Raw genomic sequence first — 27,120 nt, forward strand, 5'->3', positions numbered from 1 at the left:
ATCCATTAGAGCATCATCATCACCATCATCATCATCATCCTCATTTACAGGGTCATCAAATAATTCATCTGGCTCCACGTTGTTTATCACAATATCTCTGTATTTAGAATGCACTTCTTTTAATTTTAGTAAAGCAGAAAGAACTTTCTGCATAGATATTGTCTGAAACTGATAATGGCACGTGTAGCACAGTCGTCTTTTCAGTTTCACTGTGAGCAGCTGTGATTCACTCCTTGGTCTGGGTAAAACATTGACTGTGTTTTCAACATCTGAAGGAACTGACACAACAGCACCTTTAATGGCTCTCTGCTGACCTTTGGGAAGACTGATGACCTTTGCAAAACACACACATTTGGCTATAACATGTCTTTCCAGTATATTTAAATCACAGAGCTCCGGTGGATTCTGTGCAGGTTGAAGTTTGTTTGCAGAGGCGATGGGAGGCATCTTTCCCTTTAATAAATTATCATGGCAGCTGTGGCAGATCCACTCACTTTTCCTTTCTTCTGTTACACAGTTATCAGGACAGTTAGGAGAACAGCTGTGGATGTATTTTCCTGTCAAGCAACTTGAAACCATCACTGGGTTCTTTTGGTAGTGTGTACGATCACACAGACGGACCTGATCAGAAAACAATGCTCTGTGACACACTGTGCAAATATAACTTGGACCAGCTTTCGTTATCTCCTTAAAGTGGACCAGTGCCTTCAGCACATTGGGATTCAGGGTTTCATTGTTCTCCTGCGGTGTTTGTATTGTTGTGTTTCTCTGCTGCTGGACGTGATTTAGCCTGTATTTCCTCTGTATATGTTGTGCACAGCGTATCTTCTGTAGGATTTTAAGTCTAGATGCTCTATTTTTTGACCGAAGTAAGCAGTGTTCTCTGTGATTGGTCCTGAAGTGCAAATCAGTCTGATGTAGTCTTTTAAATTTTATTTTTTTCTGTTTACGAAAATTCAGATCATTTCTGTACCGTTTTGTAAAATATTGCTTCTGCCTTTGCCTGAAAGCGTCATCTATTTTGTAGCTATTGGTGATGTACCGTCTCTGCTTCTCTCTGAAATCTGGATTATTCTTGTAGCTGTTGGTGACGTACCGTCTCTGCTTCTCTCTGAAATCGGGATTATTTTTGTAGCTGTTGGTGAAGTACCGTCTCTGCTTCTCTCTGAAATCGGGATTATTTTTGTAGCTGTTGGTGACGTACCGTCTCTGCTTCTCTCTGAAATCGGGATTATTTTTGTAGCTGTTGGTGACGTACCGTCTCTGCTTCTCTCTGAAATCGGGATTATTTTTGTAGCTATTGGTAATGTACTGTCTCTGCTTTATTTTATATGTTGTGTTAATCATGTAATTCACTCTTACTGACTTTTGCTTCGCAAGTCTGTAATTTACATTTTCAGTATAATTTACTCGGCTGTGCTGTTTAATCTTTTCTTTGAATCTAGGATCATTTGCATATCTGTTCATCCAATTTAACCCTGTCTTTTTGCCCTCTGTCTGGATGGACTGCTCTTTTCTCTTAATGCGTTTTTGCTGGAAATATTGCCTCATTCGTCGTGTTTTGTTTAATTTAGCCATGGGTTGTTCCATAGACTGGCAGAGATCAGAGCGTAGACTGGAACATAGCTCTACCATTGTTGAATCTCACAAGATTGACTGTCATGAGTGTCTGCAATAGTGACTATATCTCGATTTACAAAGGACACAGGCAGGAGCTCATATTGATGGTTATCCTGCAGTTGAAGGCACACCTGATACAGAATTAACAACCTTTCAATCATGTCTTCTAAGTTTGCAAAAGTAAGCATCACAGCTGTACCCATGTTCTCTCCAGCCGTTAAACCATCAGGTGTTCTGCAATGAGGATCAAAAAACCCGAATCTGCCTGCAGCTCCAGTCAGCAGCAGCGCGTCAGTGACATCACCTCTCAGGCAGCTGAGTGCCCTCTCCAGGGTTACATACTCGTCCATTCCCTGTGGCGCATCGTCCTTTAGAAACCCGAATCTCTGTGGGTGTTTAATAACGCTGTAACACTACGAGTCTGTCTCTATTGTACTTGGTAACTCGTCAAAGGTCAGTAGGTCACTAACATACCTCCCTTCATTCAGTAATGACCGTTTGACCTCGGTATACAGCGCATCACCCTTCGCTAAAATGCTGTCGAGATCGAGACTGTTCAAGCTGTTATTCTCACTGTGTACAGCAACAAAGATGAGGGCACTGCACGCTTCGGGAAAACTCATCACACCTTACATCGTCTTGGTTGTGAGACGCTACGACTGAGGTGTGGATCAACACCGTTTACCATCTGGCTAACACTTCCAGGTCGTACCTTCGCTGCCTCACGTCGCTTGGCTGCTGTGGATTTCTTGCTTTTTCTTGGCATCGTTCAAATCTGTCCTCCTGACACTGTACAGCACAGTAAAACCTTTTTCTATTAGATATGAACGTTACACAAAGAAACACTATTCAAGACTATGTTTAATACTCCAATAGTTTACATACAAATACGATTTGTAATTTTAATAAGTAAGCAATAATAGATTTATACAAACAGTACAATAAGGAAAAATGTCAAATCTGAAAGCCAAAAAATATAAACAGTGCACTTTACTAGATCAGACCAACTTCAGCAATAAAACCTTATAGAAACAGCAATAAAGTTACGTTTGCTGTCCTCACCACTTGTGAAGTCAGTACCTAAAAGATGATATCTTCGTAAAGGATAAACTTAATAAAATCAGTTTTAGAAAGATGTGATTATACCTATTTATTAAACACAGTTATTAATGACAATACAAAAGACAATCTTACTTATAAATTAACTTATTAAATATAAAGGTACAGAAGTAACTAGACAAAATGCATGCACTCAGTATTACAAAATCAAATATAAATGTTAAAAGCTTATGTTAAAACTAAATAACCAAACCCAAAGGCAATTTGTAGTACTGCAGTATTATGAATATGAACAAGGCTACTAACAAACTGTAAATACAAAAATCTTTATCTATGGAATAATAACACAATACTTAAACTGTGTTCACACTTTGTAATCAAGTAGTCTGTGACTTAAAGGAGGATTTTATGCTTTACAGCTGAGACAAAAATATAATGATCAGTTGAAATGTACTGCTGGTGAGGTATATGGTAATCAGGTATATGGTGAATTATGGGGCGATAGTGTGTGTGACGGTCTTCAGCTGCAGATGGTGCACATGGTGACAGTCTTCAACTGCAGATGTTGACAATCCACTTCTTTAGCCAACTGTTTGACCTAAAACAAGTCAAGGAAACACTGAAGAAGTGTTAGTAAACAGGGATTTATTGTTTTTCTAGGCTTGTTTTTTATTTGTTTTTTTGTGTGTTTCAAAGGATGTGTTTCAGTAATGGGTTTGTCGTTTTTTTGTAGAAATCGGTTTGTTGGGGTTCAGTAGTCGTTTTTGTAGAAATCAGTTTGTTGTGGTTCAGTAATGGGTTTGTCATTTTTGTATAAATCAGTTTGTTGTGGTTCAGTAATGGGTTTGTCGTTTTTGCAGAAATTGGTTTGTAGTTTGCTTTGGTTCGTTGTGGTTCGTTTGGCGTTTTGGTTCGTTGTGGTTCATTTTGGTTTGTTTGCCGTTTTGGTTCGTTGTGGTTTGTTGTACTTGCAGGTGCAAGTGGACAGAGGAAGACAGGAGTTTTCCTCAGGACCTGTGAAAACAAAAAAAAACAAGCAAGTTATGCTTACAATACCATTAAATGGCCCGGACACAAATACATACAGAAGGGCTGTTCTCACCTTTACTATTTTTATGACTGTATACTGACAAAATGTTGCTGAAAACCATTTGTTGGAGGGACTTTATATTTATATAAATAAACTGGTTGGTATTTGGGGCTGATCAATGTGATGATCAACTAAATCAATAGTTTGGCCCCCATGGTCAAATTATATTTTTGATGATTTTCTAACTTAAAATAATTAACATAACCCTACAGACTAAATTTACTGAATTTAACATATTGGAGTAACAAATAAAATAAAATATAAAATGGGGCTTGTGCAAGTTATGGCACATTTTATATTTTGTGTTTTTTTTTTGTTTTTTTTTACAATATGTACAATATTTTTTTTACAGCATATATAAATTGTGTACAGAATGTATTAACTATTTTCAGTTTAGAAAATCAACAAAACATCACTTGCCCATGGGCTTTCAAATGTTTGCAAACAACAGTACATGCAAATTGAAGTCTTGTTAATACTGCACTGTATATGAATGACTAATAGACTACAAGGCCATCCCAGTACCTGGTTACTAACTCACCAAGTAAGCTGACCAGCTTGAGGACGTGCTGTATAACCTACAGGCACCCTGTAACAGCCAAAAAAGGGAAAAATGCAGACAGTCTACAAACAAAAATAACAAATACAGCAATCACAGAAAAATAATGTCCTGAAAAAACAGTCTACAAACGAAATACTTTGAACAAATCCAGACTGTAAAGTGTTAAACAACTCACCTTAAGAATAGCAAAAACTACTGGTGAAATGGTTCTTGAAAAACATTGAAGCTTATGTTTTAACACTGCACTACTATACCTAAAGGGGAATTCCACATATTTTTCAAAATTTCTTTGAGTAAATTATTAGGACATCATTCAGAGTGGTTTGATTATGCAGAAATTTAAAAAAAAAAAAAGAACTGCTCTTTAAGTCTGTTTTTTCCCCTTTTGATTTTAGTTTTAAACTTTTTGTTATAGAAATGATTCCATACAAAAGCACAAACTTGTGCACACATTCAAAGAGGTGTGTCCAAACTCAGGACTGGTAAGGTATGTAAGGCAGATCAATATTTCATATTTTGTTACTTTTGATAAGTGACCAAACCATACTGACTACAGTTGTAAAAGGCTTGTTTCATTATATTGTCATACGCAAAAGTTTTGGCGCCCTGGTCAAACTTCAAGTTTTGTTGATTTTCTAAGTGAAAATAAGTTACACATCCTCTAAAGAGAACACACTTCTGCACGTTTTAGTGCACAGTTACAGTTTATTTACTGAATTCAACATGCTGGGAAAATATAATGTAGCCTGAGCAAAAGTTCCAGTACTTTTCATATGTTATGTTTTATTTTTTCCACTAACATGTTAAACTAGAATCTGTTAACTCTTTTTCCAACAAAACGTATTTTGACCAGAGATGCTCAAATGTTTGCAAAGAACTGTACAAGCAAACTAAAGTCTTATGAATAAGTGAAGCAAGTAGGTGCCATATCAGTACTGCACTGTATGTAATAAACTAATGGAGTATAAGGCAATCTCAGTAACTGGACACTCACCAAGTAAGCTGGTCAGCTTAAATGAATGCCCTGTACCCCCTCAGGGAACTATGAAGGCACCTGTAATAGCCACAAAAACAACAACAACAAAAAAAAAAAGACACATCAGCCTACAACTATGTTTTAGTACTGCACTGTTAATAATATCCTATTCTAAAAATAAAAGATAGTTTTGCAATAAAACTTTGGACCAAAATGTATTTTTAAAATCCATTTAGGGTGGAGATGTACCTGCTGGGCATTTCAAGTAAAATATTTCCCCAAAGAAACTGGATTATTTCAGGTTCACATCACATATGAAAATTCATAACATAGGTTAACGTTTACTGTTACTACCGTTTTTGATAGTAAATAAATTGAGTATATTTACATTGGGCCCCATCACCATGACTAAAGAAATTCCAGTCAGCAAGTGTCTCTTTTCTTAACTTATAATAATACGCTTACATTATGTAGAAAATTTTTAAAAAATCAGTGCAATCCCCCTTTAAGAAAAAAATTCACTACTTACACAGAGCAGCGAGGCTTGTGAAGATGAACTCCTGTAAAAACAAAGTTCCATGATCAGGGAGAAGGACGAAACATACAAAAATGGTCTAAAGTAAAAGAAAGCTGGCTTTCTAGCACTTTTACCATTACTGGATTGATTGCATTAACAGACATGTAACATTCTCCATATGCAACACAGTAGCATGATACTGGCTTCAAATGCCTATAATATATATATATGTGTATGTGTATGTGTGTGTATATATATATACACATATAAAAAACCGGATTCCAAAAAAGTTGGGACACTAAACAAATTGTGAATAAAAACTGAATGCAATGATGTGGAGGTGCCAACATCTAATATTTTATTCAGAATAGAACACAAATCACAGATCAAAAGTTTAAACTGAGAGAATGTATCATTTTAAGGGAAAAATATGTTGTTTCAAAATTTCATGGCGTCAACAAATCCCAAAAAAGTTTGGACAAGTAGCAATAAGTGGCTGGAAAAAGGAAATTGAGCATATAACGAACAGCTGGAAGACCAATTAACACTAATTAGGTCAATTGACAACATGATTGGGTATAAAAAGAGCTTCTCAGAGTGTCAGTGTCTCTCTGAAGCCAAGATGGTAAGAGGATCACCAATTCCACCATTGTTGCGCAGAAAGATAGTGCAGCAATACCAGAATGGTGTTACCCGGCGTAAAATAGCAAAGACTTTTAAGTTATCATCATCAACCGTGCATAACATCATCAAAAGATTCAAAGAATCTGGAACAATCGCTGTGCGTAAGGGTCAAGGCCGTAAAACTCTACTGGATGCTCGTGATCTCCGGGCCCTTAAACGTCACTGCACCTCAAACAGGAATGCCACTGTCAAGGAAATAACAGAATGGGCTCAGGAATACTTCCAGAAAGCATTGTCAGTGAACACAATCCACCGTGCCATCTGCCGTTGCCAGCTGAAACTCTACAGTGCAAAGAGGAAGCCATTCTAAGCAACGCTCCGTTCAGAAGCCTGCATCACTGATGGTATGGGGTTGCATGAGTGCTTGTGGCATGGGCAGCTTGCATGTCTGGAAAGGCACCATTAATGCAGAGAACTATGTTCAGGTTCTAGAACAACATATGCTCCCATCTAGACGTCATCTCTTTCAGGGAAGACCCTGCATTTTTCAACAAGATAATGCCAGACCACATTCTGCAGCAATCACAACATCATGGCTACGTAGGAGACGGATCCGGGTACTGAAATGGCCAGCCTGCAGTCCAGATCTTTCACCTATAGAGAACATTTGGCGCATCATAAAGAGGAAGGTGCGACAAAGAAGGCCCAAGACGATTGAACAGTTAGAGGCCTGTATTAGACATGAATGGGAGAGCATTCCTATTTCTAAACTTGAGAAACTGGTCTCCTCTGTCCCCAGACGTCTGTTGAGTGTTGTAAGAAGAAGGGGGGATGCCACACAGTGGTAAAAATGGCCTTGTCCCAACTTTTTTGGGATTTGTTGACGCCATGAAATTTTGAAACAACATATTTTTCCCTTAAAATGATACATTCTCTCAGTTTAAACTTTTGATCAGTGATTTGTGTTCTATTCTGAATAAAATATTAGATGTTGGCACCTCCACATCATTGCATTCAGTTTTTATTCACAATTTGTTTAGTGTCCCAACTCCGGTTTGTGTATATATATATATATATATGTGTGTGTGTGTGTGTGTGTGTACACAGGTTTTGAGAATGTGGAGCAACAATAACTTTTAGAATGTATTACTAACTTTTATACGAGAGCTTAGAATCATGACTCAGAGAAAAGGATAACACTTACACAGGGCAACACTGTCTGTTATGAAGGTCTGTAAAGGCAAATACACAGAAATACACAAGATGCCAATTAAGGATAAACAGTACATCTAGTAAGCAGAGAAATATGCATGTTGCTGCCCAGGAACAAACTGACGACTGTTTATCACCAATATTTGTTGAAAACTGAATACTGAATTGGGAGAATCAAGTTCAATCTCCATAATCAATCATATGATACAAGAATTATAGTAAAATGGAAGAATGTAGTTTTGGTTCTACACAAATCAGTAACTTCGGTATGCATTGCTGTTTTTGATGACGTGCCTCGCAATTTTGCTTTCTGGGGTGTTCACTGTTGAAATTCACATATTAGCGTGCTATGTGTGGTAGACTTGCCTAGTACCTCAATGAATCGTCTGATAGAAATTTTAAACACTTACTGTCTATGAAGATCTCCTATGAAAACAAAGCCACAGAAACAGAAAGAAGACAATTAATCATAAAAGCTTATATAACATACTGTCTAAAACAAACTAAGATTGCTTTCTAAACCACTGGAGCACTCCCTCTTGATTAAGGTATTTAAAACATCACACATATATATCATGACGACATGCCTTTGTCTATACATGCAAAGATGCTTGTGTGTTGTGAAATGAGCAACTTTGTTAGACTAATAAGAAAAACAATATTCACAACTTACACAGAATAGCACTGTCTGATTGAAAGACGTCCTGTAAAAAAAAACACACAGAAACCAAAAGACAATTAATTAAATATAAATAAGTACAGAATAAAATTATGTGCAAATACATTTACAGTGTTACTGTAAATGAGGAGCAATGTGATTTGACCACAAAAATCAGTAAATTTAGTATGCATGTGTGTTTTAGGTAAGAACAGAGTGAGCTGTCTAAGACAAATTTTCAGAACTTAAACAAAGTAGTATCGTAGCTCTGCTATAAAGATAAGCAGACAAAAAACATAAACAGTATCTGATCTAATGAACTGTCTAAGACCATGTTTTTTTTAATCCTGCTCATGGAGACCCACAACACTGTACAGCAATAAATACTACCTTAATATATATTTCATTTCACCTGATCCAGCCCATCAACTGATTATGGAGCCCTTCATGAGCTGGATCAGGCACATTGGTACATGTTTGGGATGTAAACAGAGTCATTCAGAGTGCTTTGGTGCAAGATGCTCCATTCTAGAGAAACATACTGAGTCTGAATTGTTAACAGTGATGGTGACAGGAACCAGACTTCTGAAGAGTTTAATACCTCTAAATTTGCTTCATCAGTCCATTCATGGTGAAGGGATACATGCGGGGCGCTGTGAGGCAAAACAGTACCCAATAAAAACTGATTATTTCAGATTCACCACTACTTTACCACCATATAAACTCAGAAGGCAGATGTAGGTTTACTGTCATTTACAAAATTTAAAATAGCTGTAAAATTACTATATTTACATTGTACACATCCCAACTTCTCGTTACTGTCACCACTGTAAAGAAAATCTGGTACAATTTACCAAAAACGTTTTACCTCAAACTATTTTGAGTGACTTTGTTTACATCACAGTGACTAAATTATGCAGAAATTTTGAAAAACCGGTGCAATTCCCCTTTAAGTTACTTATGGTCATAACTAGCTATGTGATATACATACCAGTTAAAAAGGGGCTGAGGACACACTAACATGGTGATTTGTCTAAGACAAAATTTCTTACTTACACAGGTTAAGTAGTCAATGATCAAATCTCCTGTTAAATACATAGAAACACAGACAGAACAACAAACAAAACATGGACTATCTAATCTCACCTTTAGGCCATTTTGTGCTAATGGAATGAACAGTCCCGCTGCTGGTAAATATTACGCACCAAAGTTAACGGTACTGTAGAGTTTGCTGGTGCTCTTACATTAACTTAGCTAAGGTTAGCTAGTGTGTGAAGTGAAGTGAGCGGCTAATGTATGCTAATGTTAGCTATATTGTGTACAGGCTACAATGAATGTGGTTATAAAGCAAAAGAAGACCAACTAAAACTCTCCGTGTATCTTTAAACTTTAAACAGGTGGTCGCTTCATTCAGCTTCTGCAGAATAACCGTCAGGAACTGCAGTCGGCAGTTAGCCAGCCAGCTAACGCTAGCTAGCAGCCTCTCGGTTAGCTTGTTAGCTTATCAGTTAGCGAAAGTTAAGCAGATTTACACCAAACTGTACCACTAGTAACGCTACAAATGATATCGAAATATACCGAATTATGTCCTAGACATCCAATAAAATGTGACTTATGTTTATGTGTTCAGTAAAATGTAGTTTAAAGCCATCATTTATCAGAGCTGCAGAAATCAGTCCTAACTTACCTCAGAAAGCAGAGGCGGAATGTCGGTTCCCGTCTCGCGAGCGATGAATCCTTTTTTTGAACTGATTCTTTTCAATGAATCAGTCGAACCGATTCACACGGCCATCTGAATCGAACTCTTAGCAGCTTCGCAGTTCTGTCTGTGGAGTCGGTTCAGAGTCGGATCCTGCAGCGTTCAAAATCGCTCTCAACGGTAAACTCATTGCACATTTAAGTGTACAGGCCAGAGAGCTTGTAGAGAGAAGACTCAGCACTCTGTAAGTCTTCTGGGTTTCTGAAACGCTAGAGGGCGCTCCCACGTGAGTCCAAAATTAATGGGACAATTCATAAGATGGATCATTTGCACACAATCATAGTTTATAACATTTTTTTAAATAAAAGAATACATTAATTTCCTGAGTGCAGAACAGCATGAAACACTTTAATACCACTGTGCTTTTAAACTTCAGATATAGGAGTTTAAATCAGCACCTCATGTGTCCATGATGTCAGTGAGCATGAACAGCCTATCAGATGTACACTTCAAATTCCAATTTATACCATAACACAACTGTGGCTCAATAAAGTAGTAGAAATGTTTCCAAAACGTCCTTCAAGCATCTGGCTGAGCAAAAACTATTCTGTTTGTCGTGACTGTTGCTGGATGTCATTCTCCACACTGATTACAGACGAGACAATGAAGTTTTCACCAATTTAATCACTTCAGAATTTTTTCAAAATACGGAAATACCATTACAGTTATTCTGGTATACTAGAATTCTAATATTTTGTTTTTAATTCAAAAGCCTACTGCATATTCAAATGAAATTTCCTTAATCAATGTAATATCTTCAGAAATGTTTCAACATATGAAAATACCATTATAAGTATCTAATATTCTAGCATAGCTGTGGCAAATGTAGCCAGAAGTTTTTGGACACTGCTCTTATATCATAATCATACATCACACATACTCCACACACACCACACACACACAATGTACACACAACACAGTCTACACACACCCAACACACAACACACTGCATGTAACACACTCTACACATGTCAAACACACACTCACACACACACCTTACCAACCACCTGGAACATGATTGCAACCACCTTAGCGACCACCTGGGGTACCATAACAAACACAAACCAATAACTTAGCAACCATTTTGGGTACCAGAGCAACCAGTTAGCAACACCGTAGCAAGAAATACAGACAACAAAGCAATCACGTAGCATCACCTGACCAACCACATCACAACTGACAACCACTTGGCAACAACTAAGCAATACTTTATCAACTATCAACCATTTTAACGTTTATTGGTTTGCTGATACTGAGAGTAAATTACTACTACGTTCTTTTGTCTATTTTTTTCCATGTTGTAAATGATTTACACGTGTAATCATAAAGATCAGTAAAAATATTCTCTTACATGCAGTGAAGTGTGCAGGTTGGTTAGCCAATATAAAATACTACAAATTAAATATGAAATAAACAACAATAAACAATAAACAAAATTAATTAAATAAAAGAGTCGAGTTTTTCCAAAGGCAATCTAATAGTTGTAGTTTTAGTGGCCATAAGTGAATCTGAACCTGGTCGCCATCTTGCACAGTCATGACATTACTAGACATTACTTATTACATTACTAGGCCTATGTAGTGAGCAATTCTATATTATATAATATTATATTTGATTGTTCAAAATAACCACATACTGAAATGGATACAAAGAACGAAAATGCCAAATGAAACACTGTGACATTTTGACTAAGAAGAAGAAACACTGCACTTTAGACCAATGCTCTTCATTGAGCATGGCAGCAGTGAAGAATGCCTGCCCACTGAAACAGTGGATACAGAGGTCAGGTCATCTCCAGCCTCATCTCAATTTGACGGTAGGCAAAAACACTGCACTAACTACCCCACAGCATAACACAGTATAGCACATATAGCACATATACAAGTTATGTCAAAAACTGAAAATTGACAAAAAACAGCGATATATATATATAATATATATGAAATTTATTTATATATGTGTAATGTCAAAATAATTAGCAGAATAAATAAATAGCTTTTAAGTGAATATAAAGTATAAGATTTTTTCATTTATTTATTCATTAGTTCTTGATGATATTCATACAGGCAAAATAAATAATAGTGATAGAAATACACAACACTTACTATTGCAAGGTTAATATTTATTTATTTATTTAATCAACATATATTAAAATTTAATATTTTTGCTGCCACACAGGTCTTTCAGGCAGGTCACTCACTCACTCACTCACTCACTCACTCTCTCAGGATACCTTCTCAGTCAGAGCATCTCTCATTTTGTGGTACTGCAAAAAGCCTCAAGTAAGTAGAATTATTATTATTATTAGACTGTCAATGTGACTTTTCTCCTCAAGCATTTATTACATTTATTATTAAATTTTATTATTGTTAATATTATTAATGTCATTCTATTTGTTGTATGTCAGGATTTATACTAGATTTTGATATTATATATATTATTACAATCTAGCATACATACACACTCTATCTATCTATCTATCTATCTATCTATATATATATATATATATATATATATATATATATATATATATATATATATATAGAGAGAGAGAGAGAGAGAGAGAGAGAGAGAGAGAGAGAGATTGTATATTAATTATGTAACGATTATTTAGCTAAGCTAAAGGTCCTAGCCTCTTGTATTTATGAGGACTCTGTAAAAAAGCACATAAACTTAGTCATAAGAATATGAATATGTTGAAGTAAGTGAAATAGTTGTTTTAGAGGAAAATGTCATATTGACAGTTAACTTAACACTTTATTAATTAGTCGAACTATTTTTAAGTTACATTAACCCTGAAAAGACTAACGATATTAATCTCATTGGTCATGAAAATATTGAATTCGAGAGTATATATATATATATATATATATATATATATATATATATATATAAAATTCGTAGTTTTAGTCAGGTTAGCTACAGTGCTAACTAAGCGTCTCCCTTACCAGTTCTTCACAGTTTTAGTCAGGTTAGCTACAGGGCTAACAACTAAGCGTCTCCCTTAACAATTCTTCACAGTTTTAGTCAGGTTAGCTACAGGGCTAACTAAACGTCTCCCTTAACAGTTCTTCACAGTTTTAGTCAGGTTAGCTACAGGGCTAACTAAGCGTCTCCCTTAACAATTCTTCACAGTTTTAGTCAGGTTAGCTACAGGGCTAACAACTAAGCGTCTCCCTTAACAGTTCTTCACAGTTTTAGTCAGGTTAGCTACAGGGCTAACAAGTAAGCATCTCCCTTAACAATTCTTCACAGTTTAATCAGGTTAGCTACAGGGCTAAACAAGCGTCTCCCTTAACAATTCTTCACAGTTTTAGTCAGGTTAGCTACAGTGCTAACTAAGCGTCTCCCTTACCAGTTCTTCACAGTTTTAGTCAGGTTAGCTACAGGGCTAACAAGTAAGCGTCTCCCTTAACAATTCTTCACAGTTTTAGTCAGGTTAGCTACAGGGCTAACTAAACGTCTCCCTTAACAGTTCTTCACAGTTTTAGTCAGGTTAGCTACAGGGCTAACTAAGCGTCTCCCTTAACAATTCTTCACAGTTTTAGTCAGGTTAGCTACAGGGCTAACAACTAAGCGTCTCCCTTAACAGTTCTTCACAGTTTTAGTCAGGTTAGCTACAGGGCTAACAAGTAAGCTTCTCCCTTAACAATTCTTCACAGTTTTAGTCAGGTTAGCTACAGGGCTAAAAATAAGCTTTCTCCCTTAACAATTCTTCACAGTTTTAGTCAGGTTAGCTACAGGGCTAACTAAGCGTCTCCCTTAACAATTCTTCACAGTTTTAGTCAGGTTAGCTACAGTGCTAACTAAGCGTCTCCCTTACCAGTTCTTCACAGTTTTAGTCAGATTAGCTACAGGGCTAACAACTAAGCATCTCCCTTAACAATTCCTCACAGTTTTAGTCAGGTTAGCTACAGGGCTAACAACTAAGCGTCTCCCTTACCAGTTCTTCACAGTTTTAGTCAGGTTAGCTACAGGGCTAACAACTAAGCGTCTCCCTTACCAGTTCTTCACAGTTTTAGTCAGGTTAGCTACAGGGCTAACAACTAAGCGTCTCCCTTACCAGTTCTTCACAGTTTTAGTCAGGTTAGCTACAGGGCTAACAACTAAGCGTCTCCCTTACCAGTTCTTCACAGTTTTAGTCAGGTTAGCTACAGGGCTAACAAGTAAGCGTCTCCCTTACCAGTTCTTCACAGTTTTAGTCAGGTTAGCTACAGGGCTAACAAGTAAGCTTCTCCCTTAACAGTTCTTCACAGTTTTAGTCAGGTTAGCTACAGGGCTAACAACTAAGCGTCTCCCCTACCAGTTCTTCACAGTTTTAGTCAGGTTAGCTACAGGGCTAACAACTAAGCGTCTCCCCTACCAGTTCTTCACAGTTTTAGTCAGGTTAGCTACAGGGCTAACAACTAAGCGTCTCCCTTACCAGTTCTTCACAGTTTTAGTCAGGTTAGCTACAGGGCTAACAACTAAGCGTCTCCCTTACCAGTTCTTCACAGTTTTAGTCAGGTTAGCTACAGGGCTAACAACTAAGCGTCTCCCTTACCAGTTCTTCACAGTTTTAGTCAGGTTAGCTACAGGGCTAACAACTAAGCGTCTCCCTTACCAGTTCTTCACAGTTTTAGTCAGGTTAGCTACAGGGCTAACAACTAAGCGTCTCCCTTAACAATTCTTCACAGTTTTAGTCAGGTTAGCTACAGGGCTAACAAGTAAGCGTCTCCAATAACAATTCTTCACAGTTTTAGTCAGGTTAGCTACAGGGCTAACAACTAAGCGTCTCCCTTACCAGTTCTTCACAGTTTTAGTCAGGTTAGCTACAGGGCTAACAAGTAAGCTAAGGACACCATAGTTTTTTCAGCCAAGGTTACCTTAGATACTGTTGCTATGTCATAAATCCTGCAAAGTGGTTGGTTAGTGGAAAAACCAACCACAGAGCTTCTACACATAGGAAAGCTTTTGACTGGTCAATTTATTTTGCTGGGGTGGAGCCACTATGTTGAGTTGCTGTCACCAAAGATAAAAAAGATAAACCAAGATGGTCCTGTCTGTTTACGTCTTGCATCAACCGCTTCGCCCCACCCCTGTGTCCCAAGGCAACAGCAGCACCCTGTGCTGAAAGAATGGGCAGCGGGCTGAACAAGCCAAAAACAATTTGTTTTTATTCAAATCAGCTCACCTTAAATGCATGTTTATGCTCAGAATACTCAAGACCCTCACATTTACAAAAATGTCTGCAAACTTCACTGTGATCATAAAGGAGGGGGAAATAATCGCCAAAGTTTGGTGAAATGGGCAGAATTTCCCGCTGGTGTGAATAGGGACTCGAGCCTCTCTTGTCTGCTTAAGTGCTTCTCCCACTAACTAAAATCATGTGACTGCATTCCCGGAAATACTTTGTCATTGTGGCTCTCGCCCGCCATAATCTTTAGTAATTATATTATGATGAGAGCCACAATGACAAAGTATTTCCAGGAACGCAGTCACATGGTTTTGGCAAGTTGGAGGTGGAACTCACTCACTTGCCCCTTATGCAGACAAAATGTCACAAAACTTTAGCAATTATAACACCCCCTTCAAGATTACGGCAAAGTTATGGCCATTTTTGTAAATGTGCTTGTCGTGAACTTTTTAAGCTGAAAGTCGCATTTTTGGATGTGGTGGTTTTAATAAAAAAAAATAGTTCTGTTTCAGGTTTGTTCAGGTGCTGTTGTTGCCCTGGGAGACGGGGGCAGGGCAAAGTGGTTGACGCAAGACTTTTCTCCTCATTCACTTGAACAGAACACAGTTAATTTTGTTTAATCTCAGTAATAACACTCTTTATTAAGTCTTATTTTTATTTTAACAAAATCATATCACTACATTGAAAAAACTTAAATCCACAACAAAAACCATGAGCAAAAAAGAGAATATGCTCTGTATGTATTTTAACCTGTGACTCAAATGTGGCCTCTCAGCATCTCAACTGTTGGAAAAGTAATCTATAATTATCTATAATGAAGTGGTTTCACCCTTGCATACCATGCACTTTGACGTATCTCCTCAATCACTATTCCCCTAGCCTAACTTCTTTATTTATAGATGTGTTTGATTGATTGACAGTTTTTTTAAGTTTATGAGTCTTGTTCTCTTTTTTCCATAGAATGTTTTCAAAAGTCTCAACACCCTATGGACGTCCTCAACCCATAAAGGTCAAGTGTGTGGCCGAGCACTAAGTTATGAAGTGGTGGACGGCACAATTGCAGTTCAATCTTCTAGGCCTACAGCAAACTGTGCTTTGTGTGACGGGGAGCAGTTTGCTGTAGCACACTTAAAGGGGGAGGACTGTGACCGCCTTGAGGCGGGCCAGTCATACTACCTCAAAAATTACACCCTGACTGAAAAGTACGGTCAGGCAAAATTGTTTTTCATGCCTTCCACCACTGTTTTCAAAGCTGGGGAGGTCAGAGTGTCAAGTGACTTGGAGATGAACTGCAATCGTGCCGTCCATCCACCCTCTCAAGAGTATAAATATGATATGGGAAGGATCGAAGAGTACAGCACTCTACAGGGCAAAATCGACCAAGTAAGTATTGATATATGAATTACTTATAATACAAAAAAAAGAAGCACTGCTATGCATTCAACTAACAGCATATTCCTGACTTTTTTTTAATTCAAATGAAAATACTAATTAAATTGTGTATTTATAATCATCGGCCTGGTAAGTGAGTGTTCAAATGTCACGCAATGTTTACTAATGCTAGCTCTGTGTTGTATTAAACAAACATCTAGCATCTTCCCTAGAACTTCCAAGGTTTAGACTTGTCAGTTTTGTGTAGTTAGTATTGTAAAATTTGCCTTTGAATTCAAAAAGAAGTCCAGAATATGATGCTATATGCACACACACTGACTGTGCTAAGCACTACATGAATAGATGGCCAAACATATAGTCATAAAATAGCCGGCCACAATTTATTTGGATGGTCCCCTATAGATGCTGTACAGATACTTAAATTATTAACACAATTTCTGGTGATGTTCAGTTGATTATCAACACCATTATGGTTAGGATTAGGATTAGCTGTAGGTTTTGCCTTGAACGTTAAGGTTAGGTTCAGTTTTAGATAGATTTAATAAAATCTTTCACACTGAACTTGTTTTTAGTTGAATGTTATTTAAAGACAGACTAAGCATTTACAAAGCATCTGCAGAGGACCGTCTAAATAACACTCAAGTTCAAGTTCAGTTACATTTAATGAATATTTTGTTGAATGTTACTTAAAGATATACTGAGCATATACAAAGCATCTACAGTGGACCGTACAAATAAAGTGTTACCAAATAGCTTAAGTCATATAGACTGATTCACTCATATTCTGTGCATAAATAACACCAGGGCCCAACAATCATATCTACAAAGGGCCAGTGTGCTTTCACTCCATTCAGGCAGAAGCACACCTGATTATACTTGTTCAGCAGGTCTCAGTCTTCTGACATTTTATTATCTATATGCTCCTGTTTGATTGAAACGAACAGTAGCAGCAACACCAGCCCTTTTGCAGAGGGGTTTAGTGTTAGATCATGGAATTCAGTGACATTTTATGTATAAGTCTAGACTAAGAAGTCATAGATTTGAGTCATCATTTATTGTCCATGTATTAATGGTAATGAAATCATTTTCATGTTCAATAATATTATTGCTTTTACATTAGATGACTACAACAAGACTTCAAAATGCAAGTAATGGTGCTGTGCCAATACGGCCTATAGTCTTGCTGGCATCGGACAAGCATTTTGATGTGATCCTTTGGAGAGAAGCTGCCTTGTCGGACATCAGCCTGTCTCAGACGGTCACAATTACCCACCTGCGAAAGGGGAAGGAGGAGCTAAAATTCAACTCCTCGTCGTACACAGTTGTCACGGTAAATTGACGTAAAGTTGATTTTTATTTTCATTATTGTATAACAATAAAGACCCAGGGTTTTTTTTCTCAAAGCAGGATCTGTCAGTAACTCCATGGGTCCATGCTGCTCTGTTTATAGTGCTGCATTTTGTTTTTTTACCCTGTGACGTTTTTGCTATACAGTAGATATACAGTGTCCAATCTTATACCAAAAAGGCAGTGTGACTACAAGTTTTCATTCCAGCAAAGACTTTTGGAATGAAATCTGCAGCTACACCAGCCCTTTGCAGATAAGACTGGCCACTTCTCCTATGCAAGAATACATTTTGTTGGGTAAAAAATATGGTGCTTTAGCTTAAAAAATGTAGTAAGCTGTCTGATTTTCAAAATTTTGAGAATAAGACACCAATGACTGTTTTGGATATTTTCTATTAGAAGACCAGTAAACAGTTTTTTACAGTTCACAGCATTTGTTGTAGTTGACAAAATATTCAGACTAGTCAAATAATTAGTACTCATATTGAGTTACCCTACACTCAATATTAAATATTCTAGAGTTAATAAATATTATTATGTATTAAATATAAATATGACTGAGCTTACCTTCATGCACACAAACATGTTCTGTATTGTTTACAGAAACTAGAGAGCGCTGCTGTTAGCGAATAGGTCGACATTGTCGGCATCACCTCCAGTTCCTCAAGCACCGTTATTTTAACGGCAACGATGGAGGAATACACACTTCCATCATCGGTGTGGAGTGCCGACATTGACACCATAGTCTGCATGCTGCCTTTAAGAGTGACAATTAGGAGGGAAGGAGGAGTAATTTCCTCCATATGCCTTCCTGACTTTAGCAAGCTGTAAAGAACTGGGTGGCAAAAGTAAATTTAGCATAATTTAATAAATAATAAATAATTTAGCAATTTAAAATAGTTGTTGATTTTTTGATTAATTAATTAGAGTTATATAGTCATAGTTTTTCGTAGTTTTAGGATGTTTATATTTGTGATTGTGTGTTTTTTTCTTTGTTTCCTAATGGGTTAATTAAAGTTAAACAAGCTACTTTTAAACGTTTACATTAATATAGATTCCATTTAAATTTTTTTTTAATTTTAAAAGTTTATGTGTAAGTTTAAATTAAGTATGAATGTATGATTTATGATTAGATGAATACAATTGGGGAAAAAAAAGTTCTTGACTTGTTGCTGCCCTCCAGCCATCATTTATATGAGTTTAATTATCTCCTAATGAAGAACACACAAACAAGTTAGTTGTTAGTAATAAGTTACCACGTGTTTCACTTTATAATACTGTTCTATATAATTTTAACTCATAATGAAGAACACAGTAACTCTTCAGTCATTACTAATGAGTTATCATGTATTTCCCAGTATAATACTGTTCTAGATCGTCATTATCTCCTGGTGAAGAACACACTAAGAAGTTAGTTGTTAGTAATAAGTTACCACGTGCTTCACTTTATAATACTGTTCTAGATAATTTTAACTCATAATGAAGAACACAGTAACTCTTCAGTCATTAGTAATAAATAAAAAAGTAACTTTAATTAACATTGTACTATAATTAAGGTGGCATAGAACTTAAGAGTGGAATTTGAATTAACATAGCATTAAATTTAAGGTGGAACTGCTATTAACATAGCACTAACTTGAAGTAGGCACAGAATTTGAAGTGGAACTCTCTAAGGTAGCACTAAAATTAACATGGCACAGAATTTAAGGTGGAACTTCAATTAACATAGCACTAAATTTAAGGAGGCACAAAATTTAAGGTGGAACGTCAGTCAAGGTCGCACTGCAATTTAAATAGCAATAAATTTAAGGTGGCACAGATTTTGAGGTGGAACTCTCTTTAATGGAGAACTAAAATAAAGGTGGCACAGAATTTAAGGTGGAACTCTGTTTAAGGTAGCACTAAAATTAACATGGCACAGAATTTAACTTCATTCATGGTAGCACCTAGCAACAAATGAATTTTTTAAGTTGGAACTGATTTTAAGGTGGCACTGCAATTAACGTAGCACAACATTTAAGGTGGCACAGAATTTAAGGTGGAACTTCAAATAACAAATCTAAGCGATCCGACGTATGGTTTTAGTACAGTGGACGAAAAACGGACGATTTTTTTCCTATAGGAATGAATGGGCGGAATGTTGGCAACATTCAAATTAATGATGTCACAATGGCCACCTCTCTCACACACACATTCAAACTCACGCACGGAACACTTAGTCTCACATGCTCACAGCCTAATGCTCAGCAGTATCAGCACACATAATGAATTTTTTAAGGTGAAACTGCTTTTAAGGTGGAACTTCAATAAGCATAATAATAAATTTAAGGTGGAACTGGTATTAACATAGCACTAAATTTAAGATGGCACAGAATTTAAGGTGGAACTTCAATTAACATAGCATTAAATTTAAGGTGGTACCGCTATTAACATAGCATTAAATTTAAGGTGGAACAGGATTTAAGGTGGAATTTCAATTAACATAGCATTCAATTTAAGGTAGAACTGCTAATAACATATCACTAAATTTAAGGTGGAACAGAAATTAACATAGAACTTCAATTAACATGGCACTAAATTTAAGATGGCACAGAATTCAAGGTGGAACTTCAATTAAAATAGCATTAATTTTAAGGTGGAACTTCTTTTAAGGTAGCACTGAGTTTACACTGAATTTAAGGTGGAACTGCATTTGTGTTAGCACTGAATTTAAGGTGGAATTTTAATTAACATAGGAATAAAATTGAGGTGGCACAGAATTTAAGGTTGAATTTCTTTTAAGGTGGCACCAAATTTAAAATGGAACTCTTTTTAAGGTGGCACTAAATTTAAGGCGGAACTTCAATTACCATAGCACTAAATTTAAGATGGCACTGAATTTAAGGTGGAACTCTCTTTAAGGTAGCACTAAAATTAAGATGGCACAGAATTTAAGGTGGAACTTCAATTAACATTGCAATAAAATTAAGATTACACAGAATTTAAATAAAACTATAACTTTAAACAGCTTTAACACACTCTACAGCCATCAGGTAACATCATTTTCACCATTATCTACAGCTTTAAACCTCTAGTAATATTTAAACAGTTTTAACACACTCTACAGCCATCAGGCTACATCGGTTTAACCATTATATACAGCTTCAAACCTTAATAGTAATTTTTAAACAGTTTTAACACACTCTACAGTCATCAGGTAAAATCATTTTAACCATTATCTACAGCTTCAAACCTCAATAGTAATATTTAAACAGTTTTAACACACTCTACAGTCATCAGGTAAAATCATTTTAACCATTATCTACAGCTTCAAACCACAATAGTAATTTTTAAACAGTTTTAACACACTCTACAGCAATCAGGTAACATCATTTTCACCATTATCTACAGCTTTAAACCTCAATAGAAATATTTGAACAGCTTTAACACACTCTACAGCCATCAGGCTACATCGGTTTAACCATTATCTACAGTTTTAAACCTCAATAGTAATTTTTAAACAGTTTTAACACACTCTACAGCCATCAGGTAACATAATTTTCTCCATTATCTACAGCTTTAAACCTCAATAGTAATATTTAAACAGTTTTAACACACTCTACAGCCATCAGGTGATATCAGTTTAACCATTATCTATAGCTTTACACGTCAACAGCAATATTATGCTGTATTGTTCAGAATGTTTGATTGGTCAGTCAGTAAAACAATAGTCCAAGTGTGTTTTTGCAAATGTAAGATGAGAATTAATGTTTCTTTTGTTTAGTAGTGTTTTCAGGAATAGTTGGAACCAGGATGAGGAAGAGCCAGGATTGGGTGGAGCCAGGACAAAGTGGAATCATGAACAAGTGGAGTCAGGGTTGGTGCAAGCATTAAGTGTAGCCATGATGAGGTGGAGACAGGACAAAGTGGATTCAGGAAGAGGTGGTGCCAGGATGAAGTGGAGCTAGGGTTAGGATGCAAGAGTAGGTGGAGCCCAGATGAAGCCAGGATGAGGTGGAATCAACTTTAATTAACATTGTACTAAAATTAAGGTGGCATACAACAGCACTAAATTTAACATGGCACAGAATTTAAGGTGGAACTTCAATTAAAATAGCATTAATTTTAAGGTGGAACTTCTTCTAAGGTAGCACTGAGTTTACACTGACACTGAAATTAAGGTGGAACTGCATTTATGTTAGCACTGAACTTAAGGTGGAATTTTAATTAACATAGCAATAAAATTGAGGTGGCACAAAATTAAAGGTGGAATTTCTTTTAAGATGGCACCGAATTTAAAATGGAACTCTTTTTAAGGTGGCAATAAATTTAAGGTGGAACTGCAATTACCATAGCACGAAATTTAAGGTGGCACAGAATTTAAGGTGCGACTTTCTTTAAGGTGGCACAGAATTAAAGGTGGAACAGGAATTAACATAGCACTGAATTTCAGGTGTCACAGAATTTGAGTTGGAATTTCAATTAACATAGCATTAAATTTAAGGTGGAACCACTATAAACATAGCACTAAATTTAAGGTGGCACAGAATTTAAGGTGGAATGTCATTCACAGTAGAACTTAGCAAAAAATTTCAATCCACCAAGGATTCTGCAGCTTGTGCTTAACAACATTTTAGCAACATTTTAACAAATATCAGCAGTCATCAACCATTTTAACGTTTTAACGTAATTAACTGACTTTTTCAAGCCAACTTACTATTCTTCGTAATCTTCTCTTCTTCTTCTTCTTCTTCTTCTTATTATTATTATTAAGTTGGCTTGAAAAAGCCAACTTACTGTTCTTCGTAATCTTCTTCTTCTTATTATTATTATTATTATTATTCTACGCTCAAAATATAAAATGCTACTCCTCCTACAGTTTTCGAGCTAGAACCACGAAACTTGTGCTTTTCTAAGCGATCCGACATACGGTTTTCCCAAAATTAACGTTCAAAGTCGAAATGTTTTCCCATAGGGAGTGAATGGGCAATATTAAAAGAAGTTCCACCTTAAAATTCAGTGCTACCTTAAAAGAAGTTCCACCTTAAAATTCAGTGCTAATTTGGATGGGTGTGTGAGTTAACGGGCCATTGTAACATCATGTGTGGCATGCTGCCAACATTCCGCCCATTCATTCCCTATGGGAAAAAATATCGACTTTGAATCTTAATTTTGGGAAAACCGTACGTCGGATCGCTTAGAAAAGCACAAGCACACTCCACGGGTATGGGTTCTACGATCCTGCCAAGTTTCGTGGCTCTAGCTCGAAAACTGTAGGAGGAGTAGCATTTAGTTTTTTGAGTATAGAATAATAATAATAATAATAATAAGAAGAAGAAGAAGAAGAAGAAGATTACGAAGAACAGTAAGTTGGCTTTTTCAAGCCAACTTAATAATAATAATAACTAGAAAGGGAAAGTTCGTGAACAAACTTTAAGTTGGCTTGAAAAAGCCAGTTAATGACGTTAAAACGTTAAAATGGTTGAACACTGTTGATAGTTGTTATAATGTTGCCAAAATTTTATTAAGCTGAAGCTGCAGTATCTGTCGTGGATGGTAATTCATTGCTAGTTGCTACCGTGAATGAAGTTCAACCTTAAATTCTGTGCCACCTTAAATTTAGTACTATGCTAATTGAAGTTCCACCTTAAATTCTGTGCCTCCTTAAAGTTAATGCTATGTTAATTGAAGTTCCACCTTAAATTCAGTGCTAATTTAAAAGCAGTTCCACCTTAATGTCAGTGTCAATGAAAACTCAGTGCCACCTTAAAAGGAGTTAAAATGAACAAAGTTAAAATGGTTGAAGACTGTTGATAGCTGTTAAAATGTTGCCAAAATGTTTCTAAGCAGAAGCTGTAGTATCCATGGTGGATTTTAATTCTTTGCTAGTTGCTACTGTGAATCAAGTTCCACCTTAAACTTTGTGCCACCTTAATTTTAGTGCTGCCTTAAGAGTTCCACCTTAAATTCTATGTCGCCTTAAAAGAAGTTCCACCTTGAATTTGTGCCACCTTAAATTTAGTACTATGTTAATTGAAGTCCCACCTTAAATACTGTGCCACCTTAATTTTAGCACTACCTTAAAGAGTTCCACCTTAAATTCTGTTCCACCTTAATTTTAGCGCTAGGTTAATTTAAGTTCCACCTTAAATTCTGTGCCACTTTAAATTCAATGCAATGTTAACTGGAGTCCCACCTTAAATTTTGTGCCACCTTAATTTTAGTTTTACCTTAAAGAGAGTTCCACCTTAAATTCTGTGCCTCCTTAAAGTTAGTCCAATGTTAACTAAAGTTCCACCTTTAATTCATTGCTAACTTAAATGCAGTTCCACCTTAATTTCAGTGTCAGTGTAAACTCAGTGCTACCTTAAAAGAAGTTCCACCTTAAAATTCAGTGCTACCTTAAAAGAAGTTCCACCTTAAAATTCAGTGCTATCTTAAAAGCAGTTCCACCTTAACAAATCATTATGTGTGCTGACACTGCTGAGCATTAGGCTGAGAGTGGGTGAGACATTAGGCTCCGAGCGTCAGTTTGGATGGGTGTGTGAGTTAATGGGCCATTGTGACATCATGTGTGGCATGCTGCCAATATTCCGCCCATTCATTCCCTATGGGAAACAATTTCGACTTTGAACGTTAATTTTGTGAAAACCGTATGTCGGATCGCTTAGAAAAGCACAAGCACACCCCGTGGGTATGGGTCCTACGATCCTGCCAAGTTTCGTGGTTCTAGCTCGAAAACTGTAGGAGGAGTAGCATTTTATATTTTGAGCGTAGACTAATAATAATAATAATAACTAGAAAGGGAAAGTTTGTGAACAAACTTTAAGTTGGCTTGAAAAAGCCAGTTAATGACGTTAAAACGTTAAAATGGTTGAACACTGTTGATAGTTGTTATAATGTTGCCAAAATTTTATTAAGCAGAAGCTGCAGTATCTGTCGTGGATGGTAATTCATTGCTAGTGGCTACCGTGAATGAAGTTCCACCTTAAATTCTGTGCCACCTTAAATTTAGTACTATGTTAATTGAAGTTCCACCTTAAATTCTGTGCTAATTTAAAAGCAGTTCCACCTTAATGTCAGTGTCAATGAAAACTCAGTGCCGCCTTAAAAGGAGTTAAAATGGTTAAAATGAACAAAGTTAAAATGGTTGAAGACTGTTGATAGCTGTTAAAATGTTGCCAAAATGTTTCTAAGCAGAAGCTGTAGTATCCATGGTGGATTTTAATTCTTTGCTAGTTGCTACTGTGAATCAAGTTCCACCTTAAACTTTGTGCCACCTTAATTTTAGTGCTGCCTTAAGAGTTCCACCTTAAATTCTATGTCGCCTTAAAAGAAGTTCCACCTTGAATTTGTGCCACCTTAAATTTAGTACTATGTTAATTGAAGTCCCACTTTAAATACTGTGCCACCTTAATTTTAGCACTACCTTAAAGAGTTCCACCTTAAATTCTGTTCCACCTTAATTTTAGCGCTAGGTTAATTTAAGTTCCACCTTAAATTCTGTGCCACTTTAAATTCAATGCAATGTTAACTGGAGTCCCACCTTAAATTTTGTCCCACCTTAATTTTAGTTTTACCTTAAAGAGAGTTCCACCTTAAATTCTGTGCCTCCTTAAAGTTAGTCCAATGTTAACTAAAGTTCCACCTTTAATTCATTGCTAACTTAAATGCAGTTCCACCTTAATTTCAGTGTCAGTGTAAACTCAGTGCTACCTTAAAAGAAGTTCCACCTTAAAATTCAGTGCTACCTTAAAAGAAGTTCCACCTTAAAATTCAGTGCTATCTTAAAAGCAGTTCCACCTTAACAAATCATTATGTGTGCTGACACTGCTGAGCATTAGGCTGAGAGTGGGTGAGACATTAGGCTCCGAGTGTCAGTTTGGATGGGTGTGTGAGTTAATGGGCCATTGTGACATCATGTGTGGCATGCTGCCAATATTAATTAAGAATTAAAATCCACCATGGATACTACAGCTTCTGCTTAGAAACATTTTGGCAACATTTTAACAGCTATCAACAGTCTTCAACCATTTTAACTTTGTTCATTTTAACTCCTTTTAAGGTGGCACTGAGTTTTCATTGACACTGACATTAAGGTGGAACTGCTTTTAAATTAGCACTGAATTTAAGGTGGAACTTCAATTAACATAGCATTAACTTTAAGGAGGCACAGAATTTAAGGTGGAACTTCAATTAGCATAGTACTAAATTTAAGGTGGCACAGAATTTAAGGTTGAACTTCATTCACGGTAGCAACTAGCAATGAATTACCATCCACGACAGATACTGCAGCTTCAGCTTAATAAAATTTTGGCAACATTATAACAACTATCAACAGTGTTCAACCATTTTAACGTTTTAACGTCATTAACTGGCTTTTTCAAGCCAACTTAAAGTTTGTTCACGAACTTTCCCTTTCTAGTTATTATTATTATTAAGTTGGCTTGAAAAAGCCAACTTACTGTTCTTCGTAATCTTCTTCTTCTTCTTCTTCTTCTTATTATTATTATTATTATTATTCTATACTCAAAAAACTAAATGCTACTCCTCCTACAGTTTTCGAGCTAGAGCCACGAAACTTGGCAGGATCGTAGAACCCATACCCGTGGAGTGTGCTTGTGCTTTTCTAAGCGATCCGACGTACGGTTTTCCCAAAATTAAGATTCAAAGTCGATATTTTTTCCCATAGGGAATGAATGGGCGGAATGTTGGCAGCATGCCACACATGATGTTACAATGGCCCGTTAACTCACACACCCATCCAAATTAGCACTGAATTTTAAGGTGGAACTTCTTTTAAGGTAGCACTGAATTTTAAGGTGGAACTTCTTTTAAGGTAGCACTGAGTTTACACTGACACTGAAATTAAGGTGGAACTTCATTTATGTTAGCACTGAACCTAAGGTGGAATTTTAATTTACATAGCAATAAAATTAAGGTGGTACAGAATTTAAGGTGGAATTTCTTTAAAGGTGGCACCGAATTTAAAATGGAACTCTTTTCAGGGTGGCAATAAATTTAAGGTGGAACTGCAATTACCATAACACTAAATTTAAGGTGGCACAGAATTTAAGGTCGAATTATCATTACATAGCCTTAAATTTAAGGTGGAACTTCAATTAACATAGCACTAAATTTAAGATGGC

The 27,120-nt window shown here is 36.4% G+C and overlaps 1 protein-coding gene and 1 long non-coding RNA gene across 4 annotated transcripts; one reads left to right on the top strand and one right to left on the bottom strand.

Annotated features, from left to right (window-relative positions):
* Window positions 1-2,463: 2,463 nt before the first annotated feature.
* LOC118802431 lies at window positions 2,464-10,052 on the bottom strand. 3 transcript variants are annotated; one of them, XR_005006667.1, is made up of 8 exons: window positions 10,006-10,052; window positions 8,334-8,364; window positions 8,071-8,086; window positions 7,653-7,680; window positions 5,837-5,867; window positions 5,326-5,385; window positions 4,311-4,358; window positions 2,464-3,693 (listed from the first exon to the last, which is right to left on the bottom strand). It is a non-coding gene; the product is annotated as an uncharacterized LOC118802431 (long non-coding RNA). The 3 variants fall into 3 exon arrangements; XR_005006668.1 differs by having other exon boundaries at window positions 9,375-10,043; XR_005006666.1 differs by lacking the exon at window positions 10,006-10,052 and having other exon boundaries at window positions 8,334-9,154.
* Window positions 10,053-11,812: 1,760 nt separating this feature from the next.
* On the top strand, window positions 11,813-18,729 carry LOC118802394. The gene is made up of 4 exons (XM_036562915.1): window positions 11,813-11,893; window positions 16,214-16,636; window positions 17,766-17,975; window positions 18,652-18,729. Exons 1-4 carry the CDS (start codon window positions 11,813-11,815, stop codon window positions 18,727-18,729), a joined length of 792 nt encoding a protein of 263 aa, XP_036418808.1.
* Window positions 18,730-27,120: the final 8,391 nt, after the last annotated feature.

The sequence above is a fragment of the Colossoma macropomum genome, unplaced genomic scaffold (assembly GCF_904425465.1).
Source record: "Colossoma macropomum unplaced genomic scaffold, Colossoma_macropomum, whole genome shotgun sequence".
Classification (NCBI taxonomy): Eukaryota; Metazoa; Chordata; class Actinopteri; order Characiformes; family Serrasalmidae; genus Colossoma; species Colossoma macropomum.

Coding starts and splice junctions, on each gene's coding strand:
- LOC118802394 (XM_036562915.1), top strand. CDS start 11,813: ATGGCAGCAGTGAAGAATGCCTGCCCACTGAAACAGTGGATACAGAGG. Junction 11,894..16,213: donor AGCCTCATCTCAATTTGACG/GTAGGCAAAAAC, acceptor TTTTTTCCATAG/AATGTTTTCAAAAGTCTCAA. Junction 17,976..18,651: donor CGTCGTACACAGTTGTCACG/GTAAATTGACGT, acceptor CATCACCTCCAG/TTCCTCAAGCACCGTTATTT.